The 20,508-nt window shown below is 42.2% G+C and overlaps 1 protein-coding gene across 3 annotated transcripts in view; it reads left to right on the top strand.

Moving 5' to 3' along the window:
* Nucleotides 1–19,805, top strand: part of LOC307170064 (uncharacterized protein) — a 274,875-nt gene extending 255,070 nt beyond the window's left edge. Inside the window, exons 2-4 of one of the 3 annotated variants that reach the window (XR_013823277.1) lie at nt 731–951; nt 16,490–18,854; nt 19,145–19,805. Coding sequence is in view for 2 of the 3 variants with exons in the window: in XM_079891067.1 (XP_079747193.1) it covers nt 903–951; nt 16,490–17,445 (1,005 nt within the window). In the remaining variant the exon portion in view is untranslated. Of the gene's footprint in view, nt 1–730; nt 952–16,489 lie in introns of all 3 variants that reach the window. The other 2 variants (XM_079891067.1, XM_079891068.1) reach the window with 2 other exon arrangements.
* The last annotated feature ends 703 nt before the right edge of the window (nt 19,806–20,508 follow it).

The following is a 20,508-nucleotide window of genomic DNA, read 5'->3' as shown; positions in this document are numbered from 1 at the left end:
AACTAACTAATTTTTGTGCACTTCAAATCAGTAAAAATGTATATAAAATGCGTTGCAAATGTAAACATATGCAAATCTAACAATAAAGAATTAATGAATATTGTTTGTTTCGTGTGGTTATGATCTATCATTATACTGAAACAAATGAATGTGAATGACAAAAGAGAAAAGTTTAAATAAAGATTATTCTTAAATGAATGCCTGTCCTTCGTACCTTCGTATAAATGTATGAATAGTGTGCGTGTGGAAGCGTGTGAGATGATGCATACACATTACCACTCGGGCCACTGTGTGTGTGTGTGTGTGTGTGTGTGTGTGTGTGTGAATTGTTCAAAAGTTTGAGGTCGGTATTTTTTCTTGAAGGGAAGTGATATTAAAATGGTTTCTTAATGATTTCTGAAGGATCATGTGACACTGAAGACTGGAGTAATGATGCTGAAAATTCAGCTTTGATCACAGGAATAAATTACACTTTACTATGTAAAACAGAAGACTGTAATCACTTTTTTCAGTATTACTGTTTTTGATTGAATCCTTGAACAAAATAATACTCTTTCACTAAAATAAAAACTCTTACTGATCCCAATAGTGCAGATTCATTTACATGTTTTTTTAAAATAACCATTTATCTAGAATCATGCAGCTCTAATATACACACCTCAGTAATGCTTGAATTAGTATTGAAATATATAAATTCATTAACTAATCTTTTAAATTTGTTTTTTGTCAGATCTGCTCCTCCTCCTTCAGTGAAGCTCCTCCTCCTTCAGTGAAGCTCCTCCCACTGCGATTCCCCAATAAATGCTGGAATATTCCCATCAGCTACAAGTGAAGACGAGCATCAAACCATCAGGAAGAGCTGAAATCTGCAAAGACAGAGTTTATTGAAGGACAGTGAGAACATGAGAGATCCAGAACACTGCAGAATGAAACACACTGAAGAACAAAGAGGTTGGTGTTTATTCCTGATTCTTCATTAGTGAGGCTGAAGAACATTAAGGTTATAAAGCAGTTTATCAGATTTAGTGTTTGTCGTAGAGAAAAAGTAATTAGTATTAATTAGTAATAAATATTAAACATACAAAAATCAAACAATTTTCATAATGGTGTAAATTAAACAAAACCTGTTTATAATTTCTGATAAAGTTGTATGTAGGCATGTAACGGTATAAAATTTTCATTTCACAAACCGGGAGTGTCAGAGCTCTGTCACCAAACTAAGATATAAACTAGATCAGGGGTTTTCAAATTGGGTGAATGTGAGCCTCCCCTTAGAGTAGGTAAGGACAGCCGAGCCCCCCCTTCCCCAAAATCTCGTCCACCTGCCCTAACCCACACACGCCTCTACAATAAATGCCATCTTTTGTGTGTTCCAGGCAATGATGAGTTTCAATAACAACTGATAAAATGTAAATATTATTTTATTTCCACAACTTTCTTAAAAGTGCATTCATGAACGATTCTTTGCAACAGCAAATAATTTCCAACTTCACTCAGGCCTAATTGAGGCTACTTTTAAAATCACTGAACATCAGTAGGCCTAACCACAAGTCAACAAAACATGTAATTGGCACCAAAGCTACCGCCGACGACACCTGACGGCTGAAATCGGCACGGTGTGTCTGGGCTTTAAGTGCACATTTGAAGGAGATGCACATCATCTCGAACAAAATCAGCAATGGTGGAAAGAGTACTGAAAAACATACTCAAGTAAAAGTACCATTACATCCCAAAAAATGTAGTGTGAGTAGAGTAAAAAGTACTTGTCCAAAAAACTACTTGAGTAAGAGTAAAAAGGTAGCTTATTTAAAAGTACTCATGAGTAGTGAGTACTGAGCTGTGGATTCTACCCCCTTATAATAAACACTGTGAACTACAATTTATAAATTAAAAAAATTGCACTTACTGTAATTCACATTATATTTTGTTCTTTGTCAGAAAGATGGAAGAATATCTATCATCCATCTTTTTAAAATGCATCAAATCAGTACACTCATCACTAGGGATGTAAACGGTTAATCGATTATCGATTAATTGTCGACAAGGATTTACTCGATTAAATTAAATTATTGTCGGTTAATTGAACATTGCGAACGTGACCGAGATTCTTGCGGGCGGCGAGAGACCCGACACAAACTTGAGGCGGCAAAAAAGAAACCAAACATGAGGCGGTCAAAACAGAGTGGAGTGGGAGCATTTCAAATTACAGAGCTGGCAACTCTCACGCACGCTCTCATGCCACACATCCATTTTATCACGCACAGAAAAATCGCGAGGCAAAGAGGACACGGAGACCGATAGACAAGACAGAGCAGGTTACTTGATGATATAAAAAAATCTCAGCTCTCAGATTCTGTCAATTTTATTACGAAATTCAAACAATAAATACCGTTTTGGCGCTTGTAAATGTGACGCGACAGATCCCTAGCGCACGTGAACCGATCATCTCTAACGTTAGCTAATAGTAAAAAAAACACGAATACTGTTGAAAGATAGCTACAGTACAACTTACCGAAATGTATATTCCTCATACACAGTGGTGTGCCGTCAGAGCCAGCAGGGCCTTCTCTGCTGGCCCTGTCAAAATAGAAAAATATTTTTTTTTCTAAAATTAAATTAATGTGTGTCTGAACATGTCTAAATTCAATTACTTTCTATCAGTATGTTACAATTATATTTCCAGAAAGAATATGGTTATTTTTTGTGAGATTTTACATATGTCATCTAAACGCAGCTCCGTGGACCAGCACTAGTAGTATAGCTAGCCTTCCGTTGAAGCTGCCGTTTTCCAATTGATCATAACTTTGACTGACGTGTTTTATCAGCCAATCAAATTGTGATGCGTATGACAGAACGCCCCAGAGGCCCAGCGATGTGTCGACGGCTAGCCCGCGCTGATGTCATCGACATGGGTGGGCAGATACAATACATGTTTGTGTACAATAACAATTTTCAGGAAAAATAACATTACGATGTCCAGAAATAAATTTCATTAGTACATTGGGTCATTTTTGGTACATTTGTCATTCTAGATCTACTAATATTGTTAGTACCGAGAATTTCCACGTGACTAAATGCATTATACTTAAATAACTATTGAGTATTGCGATGGTGTAGTGGTAGAACTTTTGCCAAGCGTGTCAGAGGTTCTGGGTTCGAATCCACACTCGTATAGTTTTTTATTTTTATTTTACCGAATATGTTCATCAATGGTTGTATATCAAGCAGGGCGTTTGTGTGCATTTTGTTTTGTAAGATTTCAAAATCTTACAAAATCTGCCGCCGGCACGAGCAGAAAAAAAAAAAAAAAAAAAAATATCTGCGCCGCGAAACAGTTTTCTATTATCTATCATTTCATTGTGTGGGGAATTAGCACATTTGCGCGCCCTGAAGCTGCAGGCGCCCTTTGCTTACTAAGAAGATGCCGTGCACAGAAGCTGTATGTTTGAGAAGGGGAAAAGGGAGGGGGCGCGGCGGAGGCGCGGGCGCGGATGACAGTTCACCTCTGGGTCTCTCCCAAATGGAACGGACAAGGAGGGGGATCCATATAGTTATCTAAGTCAGTCACACCTCGACTTTCTTCCAAATAACGCACATTTCATTCATAATATTATAAATACAGGCCTCTATATTTCCTGCACATTTTTGTTTTTCTGAATGGTCTGAATGGCTAATAAAAATAGGTCATACAAAACGATTACTTGGTCACCACCACCAAGGTGAATTGGTTAAGTCTTGACTTCTGGTCGTGACTCGTGAGTGTCAGTTGGTATGAGGGGGATCAGGGGAAATCTGTTGATTGTCGAAGGGGATCTCGCCCAGGGTGTAATTCAATGTAGAACCGCCACTGCTCAGCTTTTATAATGTACTGTGGTGTGCGTGTGCGTGTTAGATCGTTACTGAAGGCCCTGACTGAAACCCCACGGTACGCTACTGCTCATACATAATATCGATCAATCAGTGTTTTTCATCTGCGTGAAGAGGTCAGTAACACAGCTGGAGAACAATTATGTCACATTTACCTCAGGAAAGCCATTTAATGAACTTAATATAGGCTATAGCACGTAGTTGGCAAGAAAAGAAATAGCTATAGAGAGTATTTTGCTAAATATGTGTTCTATATTACATATTATATTTTTACACTGTAATTCTAGGCTATTATGTTACACACTTTAATTCCATGCTATTATGTTACAATTTAAACGTAAATGCATTTTTCTGTAAGGGTGGCATCATCCCTTACATTTTACACGGCTACATTTACTCACATTGTAATGCTGATAATATAATTTGTACGGAAAATTGTGCATTAAATAGGAAAGTTATATCCGGGCAACTTTTACAAAACAAACAAACAAACACACACACACACACACACAAATACATGTCTCTTAGTAGTCTCGGCGAAGCTGTTTTATCAGTTGAACATGAGAAACGTTTTTCCGCAAGTGGACATGCCAAATAAAGACGGATTGTATGAAATGGATCAATAAAAAAAACATTGTTTATTAACGAGCTGTAGTCACGCACTGACAGAAATGCAGTTCAAGTTAACGCCATGGTTCATAAGGTGCACTGCATACTGAATCTGGCGGCATGGCGAGCGCGAGACGCGGCAGTGCACAGATCGTGACGCGCGTCTCTCTATAATATGATTCATTTGTGAAGTGAATGGGAGCGGGAATTCACCGCATTATGAACTTGTCACGCAATACTACGTGGGAACGAATTGCGAAAGCGTGGGCACGGTTTATGAATTTGTGGGTAGCCTACAGATTGCAAAAACTGAAACAAGTCTGAGAGCGCGGATTAGAAACTCGTGGGTACGGTTTATTAAACCGAGGGAACAGTTTGAGAATTCGTGAGTACTGTTTATAAACGGATTGCAAAACCGTCGCCACGGATCGTTTTTTTACTCACAGAGGTGACTTCCCGGGCTCCTCCCTTAATGCTGACTTCTGCTGACTTGGGACAAAGAAACGACGCATTTTAAAGCTAATACTCGCGTCGCACACACAATTACCGATATCAATAGAGCTGCATACAGTTATTTTTTCTTTGCGTGTCGCGCCTCCCCTGTGGCTCTTTGGCGCCCCCCAGGGGAGGCGCGCCTCACCTATTGAAAACCGCTGATCTATTGGATTAGACTGCTATTCGTGTTTCCAACACAACAATATAATAGGCTATATAAACTTAGATGCACTTCTGTTATTTGTGAAGCGGTTTTCTGAATCTTATCCATGGCATAATTGGCTTATTTTGACTGTTAGGGTTATGTAAGTTGCAAGATAATGAGGTTGCATAATACACATCTTTAATGGTTGTAAGAACTGATAAATTAGGAAATTCTGGACAGTCTGTTTCGGGGGTGACCAGACCCTGAGAGGACAAAAGGACCTCTCTGGAGATTACCATTTGAACTGGCTCTCGTGCGCCATCGAGACTAAAGTCTCACCTCCAAATCAACTTCATCTACATCTCTTTCCCTCTCCCCTCACCCCCGCTCTCTCATGCTCAGATGATCACCTGAAGATCACCCAAGAAAATGTATAGTTTAATGTGAATGATTATCACAGAGTATTTCTTGTTTGGTATCGTTTAAAATGTCACAGTGCGACTGGAACAAATGTCTCATTTCAGAATAAGTAAAACAAAAGATAAAAAGGGTTTAAGACTTTATGGATAACTGACTTACAAAGGAAGGTGGTCTCTCAAGACAAATGGTCACTGTCAAGTGTATTTTACTGTGAGGTGCCCACACTTGAAAAGGACCAGACTTGGGATTTCACTCAGAATAATATTTATTTTGATCAGTTGATGGTAGCAATGCAGTAGGATCAGTAACAGGTGAAAAACCTTTAAATAAATAAAAGAAAAAGAAAAAACAAACATTTTAAGTAATCGGGTATTTTCCCAATACAGGAAAGGACAAATGCATTTTTACAGGCAACACAGCTTGGTACTTTTACTCTGCATTTTACAAGCAACACTATACCAATTAAAGCATTTGGTTTATCAGTTGTCAGTTTCTTTTTTTTAAACCATGCAGTATTAATTTCTTTCAAACTACACCTGTAACATTAACACATTTAACACATTAAATACCAAACAGACAAAACAAACAAAGGATCCAAACGAGAGTCTGTGAAACAAGAGTCCATGTGAGCTTACCGATAGCCCGTCATAATCAAAAAGTCCCAGTTCCTCACAGTGAATGAATTTGTGCCTCTGCTGACCTCTTTGTCCTCCGTCGTACCCCAGTCAAATGACTAATGTGCATATTTGAAACACTGAACTAGGCGCGAGCTTCTAATTTCCCCAATTAAGTTCACCTGGTTGAGCCTGCAGCAGATCGCGCACAGTCACGTGAGCGCCGGCATGCAGAGCGCGCGCAGGGGAGGCGGCATGCGGGAGAAAGAAATGACAGGTACACGGAAGACAGCCACACCTCCACCGGGTCAGCGCGACACCTCCCACTCGATCTTTTACGTGGCCATGCCTGGAAAGATCGCACTCTCAAGTGGGCTGTCTCCGACCTGATCTTCCACCGGCACGAGGAACACAAGGCGCCGGACGTCCTGATGCAGAATGGTACTCATTTCGGGATCTCTGGCAACCGGTTTTGGATTTCTCACCGAAATGCTGGAGCTTAGAGAGACCCTCAAATAAACATCTCGAACAACACCTCTGGAATCAGGATTAACGCCGACAACTCTTGCAAGTCTGAACTGCCCTCTCAGTGCGTTTTGGTCACAGAGCCAAACGATGTCTCCAACGGCAACATTCCTTTCAGCAGTATGCCACTTCCTGCGAATGAACAGGTTCGGGCCAGCGAGTTGGCTCCAGGACTTCCAGAAATTGTTGACTATAGTTTGTACTTCTTTGAGTCTTTTGAATGGATAAATGGTGTAGTCGACAGTTTTGAAGTCTCCACTTTGTGTGGCTCGACCAAGCAACAGGTTGGTCGGCGTGATGTACTGGATACGCTCTTCTCGGCTCTGAACTCTGGCGTCGATAGGTCTCTCATTAGCAAGATTGGCAGCTAGCTGGAGCACAGTCAGGAACTCACTGAAGGTAAGGCCTTCCACATTGGCAAGACTTTGGAGGGCTCTTTTTATGACTCTGACAGCAGCTTCGGCGGCCCCGTTTCGGTGAGGTGAATCGGCCGGGAGGATTTTCCACGTCCAGGTGGTCTCATTTCTGGCAGCATACTCTTCAAGTGACTCTTTGTTCTGTTGATTCAGGTAAGTATTCATTTCTTTTAGGACAGGTTTTGCTCCGACAAAGTTTGTACCAGGATCAGACCAGATTTTCCGTGGATGGCCTCGGACAGCGGTGAACCTCTGGTAGGTAAGCAGAAAGCTCTCTGTTGATAATGTGTTTGCTAACTCAACATGGACAGCTCGGCTGGACATACAGCAGAATACGACACCCCATACTTTCATAGTAACTCTCTTCTTGACATCATCCTTCACATGGTAAGGTCCAAAAAGGGTCAACAGACGTGAACTCAAATGGTGCAGTAGGACTTAACCTCTCTTCAGGTAAGTTTCCCGGTATCTGCTTGCAGGTTCTGGCTTTTGCTTTCCTGCAGACGATACACTTGTCAAGAACTTTTCGGGCAATAATTCTTCCTCTTATGACCCACGCCTTCTTTCTCATCCGCAGTAGAGTTCCCGCCACTCCATCATGTCCCTCGCTATGTGCTTCTCTGGCTAGCAGGGTGGATAACCAAGCTTGGAATGGTAGAAGAGGAACAGCTCTGCGGTCTTCTCTGAAGGCCTGGACTTTGCCACCACAAACCAGAAGTCCACTTGTTTGGTCCCTGTAAACGACTAGTCTGTCTATTGTGGCACTTGGGAAGATGACACCCTCTTGAGGTGCTAGGCAAAGATCTCGGAACACGTCTCGTCTTTCGCTGACTGTAAGGACACCTGAGGATGGTACTGCCTCCCACTTTTCTTGGTCTCTGATCTTGGCACTCAGAAACTTTTTAGTTGCTCTCCAGAACCACGCCACAGTCCCGACCAACCTTCTCAGGTTGCTGAAGCGCCTTTTATCGACGAGCTGTCGAATTGCTGCTCCTGCTGGTCTTCTGGACTCTCCCCGGGCTGGATCGTGTTCAGTCTTCAGGCGACTTCTGGTAAGTACTGCTACAAATGTCTTTTTCTGGATCTTTGTAACTTTGTCTTGGGCTTGGGCTGCAACGTCTTTAGCGGATTTCTTCGGCCACTCATCATCAGGAAGTTGGAGGAACTTTGGACCCGACTGCCACTCGGAGTCCTCAGTTAGGGCATCTGGATTGGCACCTCTGGTGATGATGTCTGCGATGTTTGCTAGCCCTGGAATCCACCACCAGTCCTGGACGTCGGTGCTGCTCTGAATCTCGCCAACACGGTTTGCGAAGAAGGTCTGGTAGCCATAACTCTCACGCTGTATTGCGCCTAGGACGGTCTGACTGTCGACAAGATGGTACCATTTATCGACCTGGAGTCGGCAGTGTCTCTGGAAATAGGTCTTGAGGCGGGCTGCGAATACGGCTCCGCACATCTCAGCTTTCACAGGATCGCCTCTGTGGTCGAGAGGGGTCAGCTTGGCTTTGGATTCGACCAGTCTCACAACAACACCATGGCTGCATGATGGCACTGGGCTTTGCGCAGAGATCAGGCGGAGTCAGGGATCTGGCGAAACGAAGTTGGCTCAGGTCAGCATATTCTTCTAATAGCTTTATGGCGTCTTCTCTGAGACCTTCAGACAAGGCAGCGTCCCACGTGTCTTCTAAGCAGTACCTTACTTTGGCTTCTTGGAAAGCTCTCCTAACCAGAATGGCAGGACAGGAGTCACAAGGCCGAGTGGGTCGTAAAGGCCAGAAACTTGGCTCAGAAGCTCTCTTCTAGTGAGTGGATCAGGAGTTTGATTTCTAACTTCTTCCCTCAGCAGGTTTTGACCAAGGCGCATCTTCCTCTTTTTCTTTGAAAAGTTCACTGCAACCATGACATGAAGCTTGTCATCACCGATGGTGTAACCAAGGCCAAGGGCTTTGTTGTCATCTTCCATCAGCTGGTTTGGCAGGATCATAGTCTTTTGCTCTATTCTGGGCATTTCACTCTTGGGATCTTTCCTCCCACTTTGAAAAGAGTAGACCCAGGGCTTCATATAGAATCCTCCAGCTCTCAGGATGTGCTCGATGTTGGCTGTGAGGCATTTCAGATGGTCAAGGTCGTTGTGTGAAGTCAGAATGTCGTCGACGTAGGCATCTTCCAGCACGCATCTTTCTTCTTTGAAGTGACTGAATGAAGGCAAGTTTGCAGTCTCTCGCATGGCGACTTGGGCTATGCAACCGGCAGGTTTGTCTCCGATGTTGACTCTTGTGATGGCATAATCCTCTATTTCAGTGTCTTCACTGTTACGCCACAGGAATCTGTGCAGGTGGACCTCTTGATCTTCCAGCCAGACGGAGTTATACATTTTGCGGATGTCACCATGGGCAGCATAGACACCAGTTCGGAACCTCAGCAGGACAGCTCTGATCGGGTTCAGGACGTCAGGACCTTTGATGAGGATGTCGTTCAGACTGAGACCTTTGTACTTTTGGCTGCTGTTCCACACTAATCTGACTGGGGTGGAGACTGAGTGTGGATTTGGCGCGATGAGATGGCTTATGTACCACACTGGCCCGGTCCAACTCTGCAGGACGTCTTTGGACAGCTTTATTGCAGCTCTGATGTTCACCATCTCATGGATTTGCGCAGTATAGGCCATCTTCCACTCAGGTTCTTTAGACAGCTGCTTTCTTGTTGTTTGGTAGAGTTACTGGATCTACTGCCCACGGATACTTAGCGTGCCAGTGTGGTTCACTGCTGTGATCATCTCCAGTTATGTATGTCAAGCCATTTCTCACAAGCTCCATCTCCCTTTCTTCTGCAAGCGTCATTTCTTTACCCCCTGGCTGGCAGTTCCCGCAGCGACACCCTCCACATCTTGGCTGGCAGGTGGCTCCAATACTTTCCCACCTCCACCACTTCAGAAAGTCTCTGCTGCTGGTGGCTGTGCTAGACTGAGCTTCGGAGTGATCTGGATAATGGCAGGGAGCTGGGTCTGTTGCAAACTCTTGGTACTTGACTGATGCAGTTCTCATAGATCTCGCGAAATGAGTCTTAGATGTGTGGGCCATCAGGATGACTTCCTCGAAGAGATCTGGATGCGTGCCCCCGACTGTCTTCCCGAGTGGACCATCCCAGAGCACCAGGTCGCCAATAGAGCGGACTTTTTGGGGCACCAGCTGGCCTTCTTTGTGGCTGATCAGAAGCTGGATCTCTCTAGGTCTAATGAGGTCTTTGAGGGGAACATCAGGGAAGATCTCCTGCAACTTATTAGGTGGAACATGTCTGTACACTTCTGCAATTCTGTCAAGTCCGTAACATATCAGTTTGTGAGACTTGAGGGTCCCTCTTAAAGTGCTGATACGGATCTTGAGGAGGTAGCGCTTGGTTGCAACAGACACCTTCATCCCTCCGACGCCATGGACGACCAGTGTGACATCTTCACTGCGGAGGTTCAGTTTGCTTGCAGCTTTATGAGTTATGTAATTCGTGTCAGATGCCAGGTCAATAAGTGTCCCGATTCTTTGCCCGTCGTTGGCGGTGACGTCAAGGAGCATCAGGATCACGGGGTACTCGTGCAGACCAATCTCCTCCAGAAGGCCTCTCTTTGCTGCAGTGGAGTTGTATGCTCGGGATGCAATGTTGCAGAAGACATAACGACCCTGCTGCGCGAGCTCAGGTGGAAGTTTAGAGAGGAACTCTTCCTGGGCCTCGGTGCATCTTCTCCCCTCAGCTCCCACTGGACCAAGCTTGGGTCTTTGGGACAGATGTCTGGGCAAGGGACAGAGAAGGTAGTGGTGTTGGTCTCTGCACTCTGCATTCCCGCACAGGTAAGTAGTTTTTCTGCAGGGTTCGTCGTGGACTTCAAGGCATCTCTTGCAAGCTCCGAGCTGTCGCACTGCGTCCTTCTTCTCCTGAAGCTTTGTGGTAGTTCTAAACCTTCTGCAGAAGTAGAGTTTTCTCTTGTGCTTTGGGTCTCCACAGATAATGCAGCCTGCTGATCCACTGCTGGAGTTGGTTGTCTTCGTTCGGGCATACTTTGTTTGAAACCTGGTCTTCTCCTTGGCAGGGTCGATGTCTCGCAACTGCTCTAACTGCTCATAGATGGACTCTTGGGATTGGAGATATGCAAGTAACTTGTCAAAGCGGTTCTGGTGGTTTACAGCGTTGTTCAGGTCAGCAGCGTGGGTAAGCCAGTCTTTCTTCAGGGACTCTGGCAATTTGCTCTCGATAGATTTTATTACTAGTGGGTTTTTTATGGCATCTGCATTGTTCAATTCATTTAAATCATAGAGGGCTTTTCCAACAGCTTGGATGAGCTCCACGATTCTTCTCGGCTGGTTACCACGGACAGGTGGGATAGCATGTAGCTCTTCGACAACCTCGATGGCGATAGTGGCTTGGTTCCCATAGCGGTTCTCCAGGATTCTGAAGATCTCGTCTGCTGAGGTGTAAGTAGACAGGCGTGGATCTTTGGCCACTCTTCCATCGAGGCTATCAAGCAGTTGGAATTTCTTCACCTCCATGGACCCAGTTGGTTCACCTTGCTTCTGCAGAGCCTCCCATTCTTTCCTCCATCTATAATACTCACGCTGACTGCCGATAAACTTTGGTAAAGCTGTGGCTTTGAGCTTTATGGCAGCGACAGGGGCTGCGCTGTGGGCTGTGACAGGTACTCTGTTGGTGTCCTCTTTAATTCTTGCTGCTTTAATCAGGGTGGCCTTTCCTGACACCATCTTGGGAAGGAGGGTTTCTAGCTTCGTTAGGCGACGATTTAAGTCTTGCTTCTCGGCTAGTGGAGCCCAACGGTTCCAGGTCTGGTGCGCTTCTTTGGCTTTATGCACCAGCCTCTCTAAATGATGGAGCATAAAATCATATGCCTCCAGGGGTGTGTCAGGCTGAACGGAAGAGACATTCTCGCACTCTGCCTCTGCAGTTTCTAGAGCGAGAGTCAGTTCCCTCTCACCAAATGAGGCCCATAGTGTCTCTTGGATTAGGTGCTTTACCTCTTTTAACTTCTGCTCACACTCTTTCTCCGTCTTCTCGAGGTCGGCTCTCTGCTGGTCGCTTAACTCAGGTGCGCCCTCTGGATCAGTCTCCTCGCACTGTGCAATGTATGCAGCCTCAATCTCCTCATTTACATCCATCACTTTGGAGCCCTCTGTTGTGAGTCTTTTGAAATTACCTTGTAGCTCCTCCACAGACATCTCCATGTGGGTCCTCATTATATGGTTGGTAAGTCGAGAAAACAATCTCTTCACTGTTGTTCGCTCCATTTTCAGCTCTTTGAGTGACTTGGACTCAGTCATGTTGCTTTTCTGGATGTTGGACGAACAGGTAGATGGACGAGTGGACGGCAGATAGTTCCTTTCCTCCAGGCCCCCAGGTGGAATCTTCCCCTCTTGTGGCAGGCTTTTTGTGGAGTCTTCACTGGTCAAGGCGGTTTTTCACTGTCAAGTGTATTTTACTGTGAGGTGCCCACACTTGAAAAGGACCAGACTTGGGATTTCACTCAGAATAATATTTATTTTGATCAGTTGATGGTAGCAATGCAGTAGGATCAGTAACAGGTGAAAAACCTTTAAATAAATAAAAGAAAAAGAAAAAACAAACATTTTAAGTAATCGGGTATTTTCCCAATACAGGAAAGGACAAATGCATTTTTACAGGCAACACAGCTTGGTACTTTTACTCTGCATTTTACAAGCAACACTATACCAATTAAAGCATTTGGTTTATCAGTTGTCAGTTTCTCTTTTTTAAACCATGCAGTATTAATTTCTTTCAAACTACACCTGTAACATTAACACATTTAACACATTAAATACCAAACAGACAAAACAGACAAAACAAACAAAGGATCCAAACGAGAGTCTGTGAAACAAGAGTCCATGTGAGCTTACCGATAGCCCGTCATAATCAAAAAGTCCCAGTTCCTCACAGTGAATGAATTTGTGCCTCTGCTGACCTCTTTGTCCTCCGTCGTACCCCAGTCAAATGACTAATGCGCATATTTGAAACACTGAACTAGGCGCGAGCTTCTAATTTCCCCAATTAAGTTCACCTGGTTGAGCCTGCAGCAGATCGCGCACAGTCACGTGAGCGCCGGCATGCAGAGCGCGCGCAGGGGAGGCGGCATGCGGGAGAAAGAAATGACAGGTACACGGAAGACAGCCACACCTCCACCGGGTCAGCGCGACAGTCACTCACCCCCAAGAGGTGCTACATCTGAATGCAAATTTCTTTTGTTAGCACATGTTTCCATGTGAAAGAGGTCTGACTATTTAATGAAATGCAGCAGGGAGATCGAGGCCCTTTCTGTACTCTTAGCCTCACGTATTTCTTAAAGTTGGGTTTGCATCTTCTCTCTATTCCAGAGCATTTGATGTTTTGTATCGATTATATTTGAACTGATTATGAAATTGGCATGATACAATGCCCTGAAGGAGCCTGAGAAGTTTTGAAACAGCGCCACCAAGTGGTGATTTTTTTTTCAAATGCTTATAACTTTGGGTGTGGTCGACTAATATTCACGAGATCTCATTAGACTCCTGAATCTTTGCCGAGTCCAATGACACCAAACATGCTAGGTTTCGCCTTTGTAGCGTTGTGATTTATCGCCTAAAAACATTTGCCGATATCTTCGAAACCGCTAGTCCGATTGAGACGAAACCACCGTCAGAAGTTTGGAAACACAGGTCGATAGCTATACATCAATGCCCAAATGCTTAAATAATGATAGTAAGGGGTAGTAAAGTCCAATCAAAGTCATGTGTCAGTCATTTTTTATGTGTTTTTTCATTTAAGTGTCTATAACTCCGAAGAGAATTGAGATATTTTCACCAAAATTGACACACATATGTATGGGCTCACTCTGAGGAGACATACAAAAAATGGTGGGACTGAGCCTCTTGGTGGCGCTATAATAGAACAAAACATGAAATTCCCATTGACTTCAATACAGTTTTGTGAAATAAATTGCTGTAATATTATGAAACTCAGAATGTGCCATCAGCACCATCCCCTGAAGGTACTCAAAATATTTCGAGACAGCGCCACCTAGTGGTCAAGTTATAACAAAATTTCCAAAAAGACTAATAACTTTTGAATAAATCTGGCTATTGAAATGCCACTGGTCTTAATAGATTCCTTGGGTGAAGCCGAGAACATGGATACTAGGGCTGGGTAAAAAATATCGATTTCTCGATTTTAATCGATTCTCATTTTTACCAAACGATATCGATGCTTAAATCCCAAGAATCGATTAGTCATCCTGTTTCAGTTGATGAATGAATGGAACATTGTTGCGCGTATCCCATCCAATAAATCGCAATAATCTTTGTGCTTTGTTATTATTGATATGAAACAAAGTCTAAGATTTCAAATTACGTCCATTTTCTTACGAAATTCAAAAACATAATTACCGTTTTGGCGCTGTGGCGTGAGATCGCTCTGGCGCAGATCAAGAGAAGCAGCAGCACGGAGCGCACATAACCTTCTCTTCCGCGTTAATAATAGCAGTTACTTACAGCGCGAAATGAACATGAATGAGCGTCTGAAAGTGTGTTAAAAGATAGAGTACAACTTATCGCAGTCCGTATCATGTCACATGGAACCGCTCAATCAGTGTTTTAACCGTGGAAAGACGTTAGTAAACAATGTCATGTAACGTCACATTTACCTCAGAAAAACCATATCCAGTGACCATAAACTCGTTAGTCAGCTAGAAAAATGAACTCTTGAGAGGAATATATGGAATATTTATATAGGATATAGGAATATATGAATATTTTGTTAAATATATGCACCATATTACATATTAAATGTTCTTCAATATTTAATGCATGTTTGAATAAATCTGGAAAGTTTATGACAGCCACCATTTACATTTTTATATAATTTCATATAACTTTATTATTATAAAAATAAATACAAGTGTATTTTAAGTGTTTGTATACAAATCAGTTAATTTTTACCTTCAATATTATAGTAGGCTAATGAAGCCTAGGCTACAACTGACTCCCATAGTTTACAATAATAGTTAAGAGATTTGTTTTCCTTAAGACAATTTTCAATGTATTGTACCTGATATCCAAAATAATCGATATTGAATCGAATCGAATCGTAATCGAAATCGAATCGAATTGCAAGCTTGTGAATCGAAATCGAATCGAATTGTGAAATTTGTGTCAATACCCAGCCCTAATAGATACCAAGTTTTCCTTATTTGGCCGAACTTCCTGTCCGCTTGATTTTCATTCTAAACCTACTTTTTTGAACTCCTCCTAGTCCGTTTGTCCGATTTTTAACAAAATCGAATCGGATCATCTCCAGACTATGCCGACTAAAGATTATGGATTTCGTGTCGATAGACGGAACCGTTTTCATATAGCGTAGCAGCAAATTTGAGGCATGATGCCAAAATGACTATTCAGGCTTTATCTCTGCAATGCCTTGACATATTGACACCAAACTTTGCATGCCATTGTCACTTCACTCTGACCACATCACGTCAGTTTTGTAACTGCGCCACCTATTGGTTGAAAGTGATAATCCATTAAATCATATTTTTTATTACATATTTTATTACCGTTTATATGATTTAAATGTCTCTTTAAATGTCTTTAACATTTGTCTTTCTCATTGTTGCAGTTTGTCTGACACTTTCAGCCATGTCTTGTCGTCTTATTCTGCTTGGCCCCAATAATAGTTGCTTGCAGCTATATTTGGACATGTTTTTATCATGTTTTGACCCTTAATAACTTATTAATATTAAAGTCATTGGAAGAAATCCTGGGAAGTGATGATTTTGTTATTTTAAACAGAACGAGAAGAGATGGAAACGATATATATATATATATATATATCATAAATTGAATTCACCAGGCTGGGTTTCCATCCAAAATGTTTTGCATTTTGTATGCTCTTTTATATATATATATATACACACACACATATAGCCCGCGCACAAATGACTATGGCTAGAGTTTAAACTTTCACATTCCCTATAAATGTCAAGGCCAAAGTTAGTCTAGTTGTATTTCCTAATAAAAAGTTATTTATCTTGTAACTTTGGTAACAGGGTTTATGAATGTAGTCAACACTACAAATGATTGAGATTATTTTCCCATCATACTCGAGAAAGAGTTCAAATGATGTCACTTCCTGGTTGTCGCCATTTGTTTGGCAAAAATGTACAATGGCTAATTACTTGTTCATAACATTTTTATTAAAATAAATGTAATATTTATCTGAGAGACTGTCAGAACTGTATTACTGTTGTATAGTTTTAAAATGTTAATATTATGTTAGATAATTGTGCAGTTGGTCTAATATATGTAATAGTCCTTGCTACAGAAACATGATGCTTTTAACTATCATTTCAGACGTGATGCTGGAGAATGAGGAGAGTGAAGAGGAGGAGAAACATCATCATGTCAAAACTGGAGCTAAAACTCACTCACAGACTGAAAGTATTTCTTTACTGAAAAGAAGAAACAAGAAATGTTTCACTTGCCGTCAGTGCAGAAAGAGTTTCACACACACACAGAGTCTCAAGGTTCACATGAGGATCCACACTGGAGAGAAACCGTTCACATGTGATCAGTGTGGGAAGAGTTTTAGACAACAAGGAAGCCTTAAGTCTCACATGAGGATCCACACTGGAGAGAAACCGTTCACATGTGATCAATGTGGGAAGAGTTTTACACAACAAGGAAGCCTTAAGTCTCACATGAACATCCACACTGGAGAGAAACTGCACGAATGTGATCAATGTGGTAAAACATTTTTGAGGGCTTCAGCCCTGAAGAACCACATGACAGTTCATTCACAGGAGAAACCACATTCATGTTCTTTGTGTGGAAAGAGTTTTTCACGTCTGCAGGATTTAAAAGAACATCAGAAAATACACACTGGTGTAAGAAATCATATGTGCTTTGAGTGTGTGAAGACTTTTATTAGAGCTGAACATTTGAAAAAGCACCAGAGGATCCACACTGGAGAGAAACCTTACAAGTGTTCACACTGCGACAAGAGATTCAGTGACTCAGGAACCCTGAAAAAACACGAGAGGATCCACACTGGAGAGAAACCTTACAAGTGTTCACACTGCGACAAGAGATTCAGTCGGTCAGGAACCCTGAAATCACACGAGATGATCCACACTGGAGAGAAACCGTACAAGTGTTCACACTGCGACAAGAGATTCAGTGAGTCAGGATCCCTGAAATCACACGAGAGGATCCACACTGGAGAGAAACCGTATCACTGCACTGCATGTGGGAAGAGCTTCACTCATTCATCTGCTCTACACAGTCATACAAAAACTCACATTAAGTAGCTTATCTTCAGTTCCAGCACTTTCAAGTGCGATGCCACCTCTCTTTCCTATTAGTTTGTCTAAACGAGCCACAACAACGGCTGTAGCCAGTAATGAAGTCACCGAGGTCCAGACTTAAAGGGGGGGGTACAATGGTGTTTCATGTATTCAGAGTTGTTTATAGTGTTAAAGAGATGGATTATCATGCTAAACATGGCCAAAGTTTAAAAAAAATATTTTGGACGAATAACGGAGCATTTTTGTGCCAAAAATCTTACTTCCGGGTTAGTACAAGTTTCGGGCTGTTTTTTTTCTATCGTGGATCTAATGACGTAGATGAGAGTGGAACTCCTTATATGAGCATTTCTCTCAGAAAAGCGCGCCCGCGCACACGTCAACCAGAGGAGAGCGAGACCGCGCACATCAACGCGCTTCAACAGGAAATCATCGGCAGCGCTGCATAGGATTTGTTCGAGAATGTCTCCAAAAGTCGGCACCGATAGCCTCATGGGCAGCGTGCTGACATATGGCGCCGTTGTGCTTCAGGTGACCCGAGTTCGAATCCCGGCTCGTGGACCTTTCCCGATCCCGTCCCCCGTCTCTCTCCCACCTCGCTTCCTGTCCACTCTATACTATCGTATCACAATAAATGCAAATAAAAGAATGTCTCCAAAAAGTGTGTTTTTGGATGTGAGGGAAAGCTTACCGTGTTCAGCTTCCCAAAGAACCCAGCGTTACAGGAACAGTGGATGCAGTTTGTTTTTCTGGGGCAGCAAGTGCGGTTGTGTGTTCTGGTCATTTCAGTGACGAACGTTTTATTAACAAGGCCCAGGTCGATGCTGGATTTGCAAATCGTTTGCTATTAAAACGTGGAGTGGTCCCAGTGATAAAAGACCTCATTCATTAAGTACAACTGGATCAGATTTCTATCTTTTGCTGGAAAAAGACATGCTCTATAGCTCCGCCTACGGCACGCCTCCAGGAGCTCGGCTTTTTTCGGGGAGAATCGGAAAGCTGTGTTTTTCTTTCATAAATATGATAAAACTAAAGACTTTTTGGAGATATGAAGGATGCACTACTACTCTATAGGTACTCAAGATTAACATGAGATTAGGTGAAACTGTGTATGTTATGTACCCTTTAAGTAGATTTCTGAGGTGTATATAACAAAGGTTGTGAAATAATTGCCTAATATAGTATTAACTCTACTTTAGTGCTTCAAGGATATTGCACAGCTCCAAGATCTTCTCGTCTGAGCTCTGCGGTCTGTCACCGCTCATCAACATCAGAATATTGAGATGACCAATCAAATTAAAGTAGACAGGCTTTATGTTAACAGAAGCTGCTGAGCGCATGATCTAGCCTTCAGTTAACGGTCATGAAGTGTGAGATCAAATATAGTTTAACTAAACATTTCATATTTGACAGCTGTTTTAGGATAGAAATGTTAAAGGTTGTATCAGAGATCCTCTAATCTTTCCTAACGATCCGCTAGCTGCTCGCCCCATAAGCATGCCGTCAAAGAAACGCGTCTCTGTAGGGAGCCTAGGCTCTGAGATCTGCACACAAAAACAATGGGTTTCACCAACCACTCAAAACCAAAATAAATAGTGTTCCAACCAATCACAGACAGGGGTGGGTGTTGTGAGGTTTTGCGCTCGTGCACGGCTGCCTATAGAGACGCGTTTTTTGACGGCATGCTTATGGGGCGGGCAGCTAGCGGATCGTTAGGAAAGATTAGAGATGTGTGATCATTTATGTGAAAATCAAAGAATCTGAAATCGCTGATAAAACCTTTAAACAACAGACAAAAATAATCAAGAAAACTTATATAAATATCAGTTGAGCCTATGTTTACTTTCTTCACTGACAAAAGAATATCAGAGAAAGCTCAGCTTTAGGAGGGGAAGAGACAGACTGATGGAAAGAGTGATGGAGATTTTAGTCTTCATATGTCTTGAAATGCACATATGTAAATCAGAGAAATCAAAATTTTCTCGGGGGAGCGATTCTAAATCTCCGTCTTCAGCTCTGGCCACAACGATCGACAGTATAAAATAAACATTGTCAAAATTTGTCATATTAAATAGTTTTTCTTTAAGAACAGCAGTTTTAACTGTGAGATTCATATCAACTCAAAGATGAAGTTCCTTCCCAAAGAGCAATATCGCATATATAATTTTGCTTAATATAATCTATACGTTTAAAAGTACAAGTGTTTTTTTTACTAACTGTTCTTGCTCAGGAAGCTGAAGAAGAGGCTGATTGAGATGCTTTGCTATCTTGTTAGTCAATAAAGAGAGAAATCTGTCTTATTTGTTTCCAGTTTTACTTTCTTTTTGTATTCTCTGCACCAAGTATTAAACTTTTATTGTCCATTTTTATTGTCTGCTGCTTCTTCTTGCATCAAGAATAAATAATTTGATAATTTTACTTTAGTTACATCTAAAAATCACGCTGAGCAGAAATACGCAATCATGTTTCTCTTGGTCCCTTCAACAACATTATGAAGCTGCAGACTCGGAGCCTGTATCTACAGTCCCGCCCTCAGCGTAAAGATTAAGGGGTTTCTCTGGTGCGAAAGCCTCTAATGTCACACCTAAAGTATGATGTGGGAAGCTGTAATCTGCTGATTGGTCAGTTTAAATGTCTCGCATTTGGTTTCAGTCACATGGTCAAGGAAGGGATGAAATAAGATTGTAAAGCTTTAAGCTGGTGTTAAGATGCATTTTGGTCAATTGGATCACAAGTATACCAAGGGCCCATTCACGTTTACTCCTGGTGTGTTAATCGGTCACCCACTTCAACCACTTCTGTCCAGATTTGTTCGAGGGGAGAAAATGAATTATTTTATGCAGCCATTGGTCGATAAATGCATTCAGCTAGAGCAGGAATGTCTAACAGTAATACACAAAGCTTGAATGTTCGTGTGTTTAATCTTGTCTGTGTGTTGCTCACTGCACTGTCCAAAATATAAAACAATTTAATGGGGAACATGGATGTAACTGGTGTTATAAGAAGGGAGAAGTTGTTGCCAAGGGGAATGGTTCCACTAAGTGACTTAATTTTAACTGTTTATTGAAC

This window comes from Squalius cephalus, assembly GCF_949319135.1.
Source record: "Squalius cephalus genome assembly, chromosome: 13".
Lineage (NCBI taxonomy): Eukaryota > Metazoa > Chordata > Actinopteri > Cypriniformes > Leuciscidae > Squalius > Squalius cephalus.
This window is presented reverse-complemented; position numbering and strand designations above follow the sequence as displayed.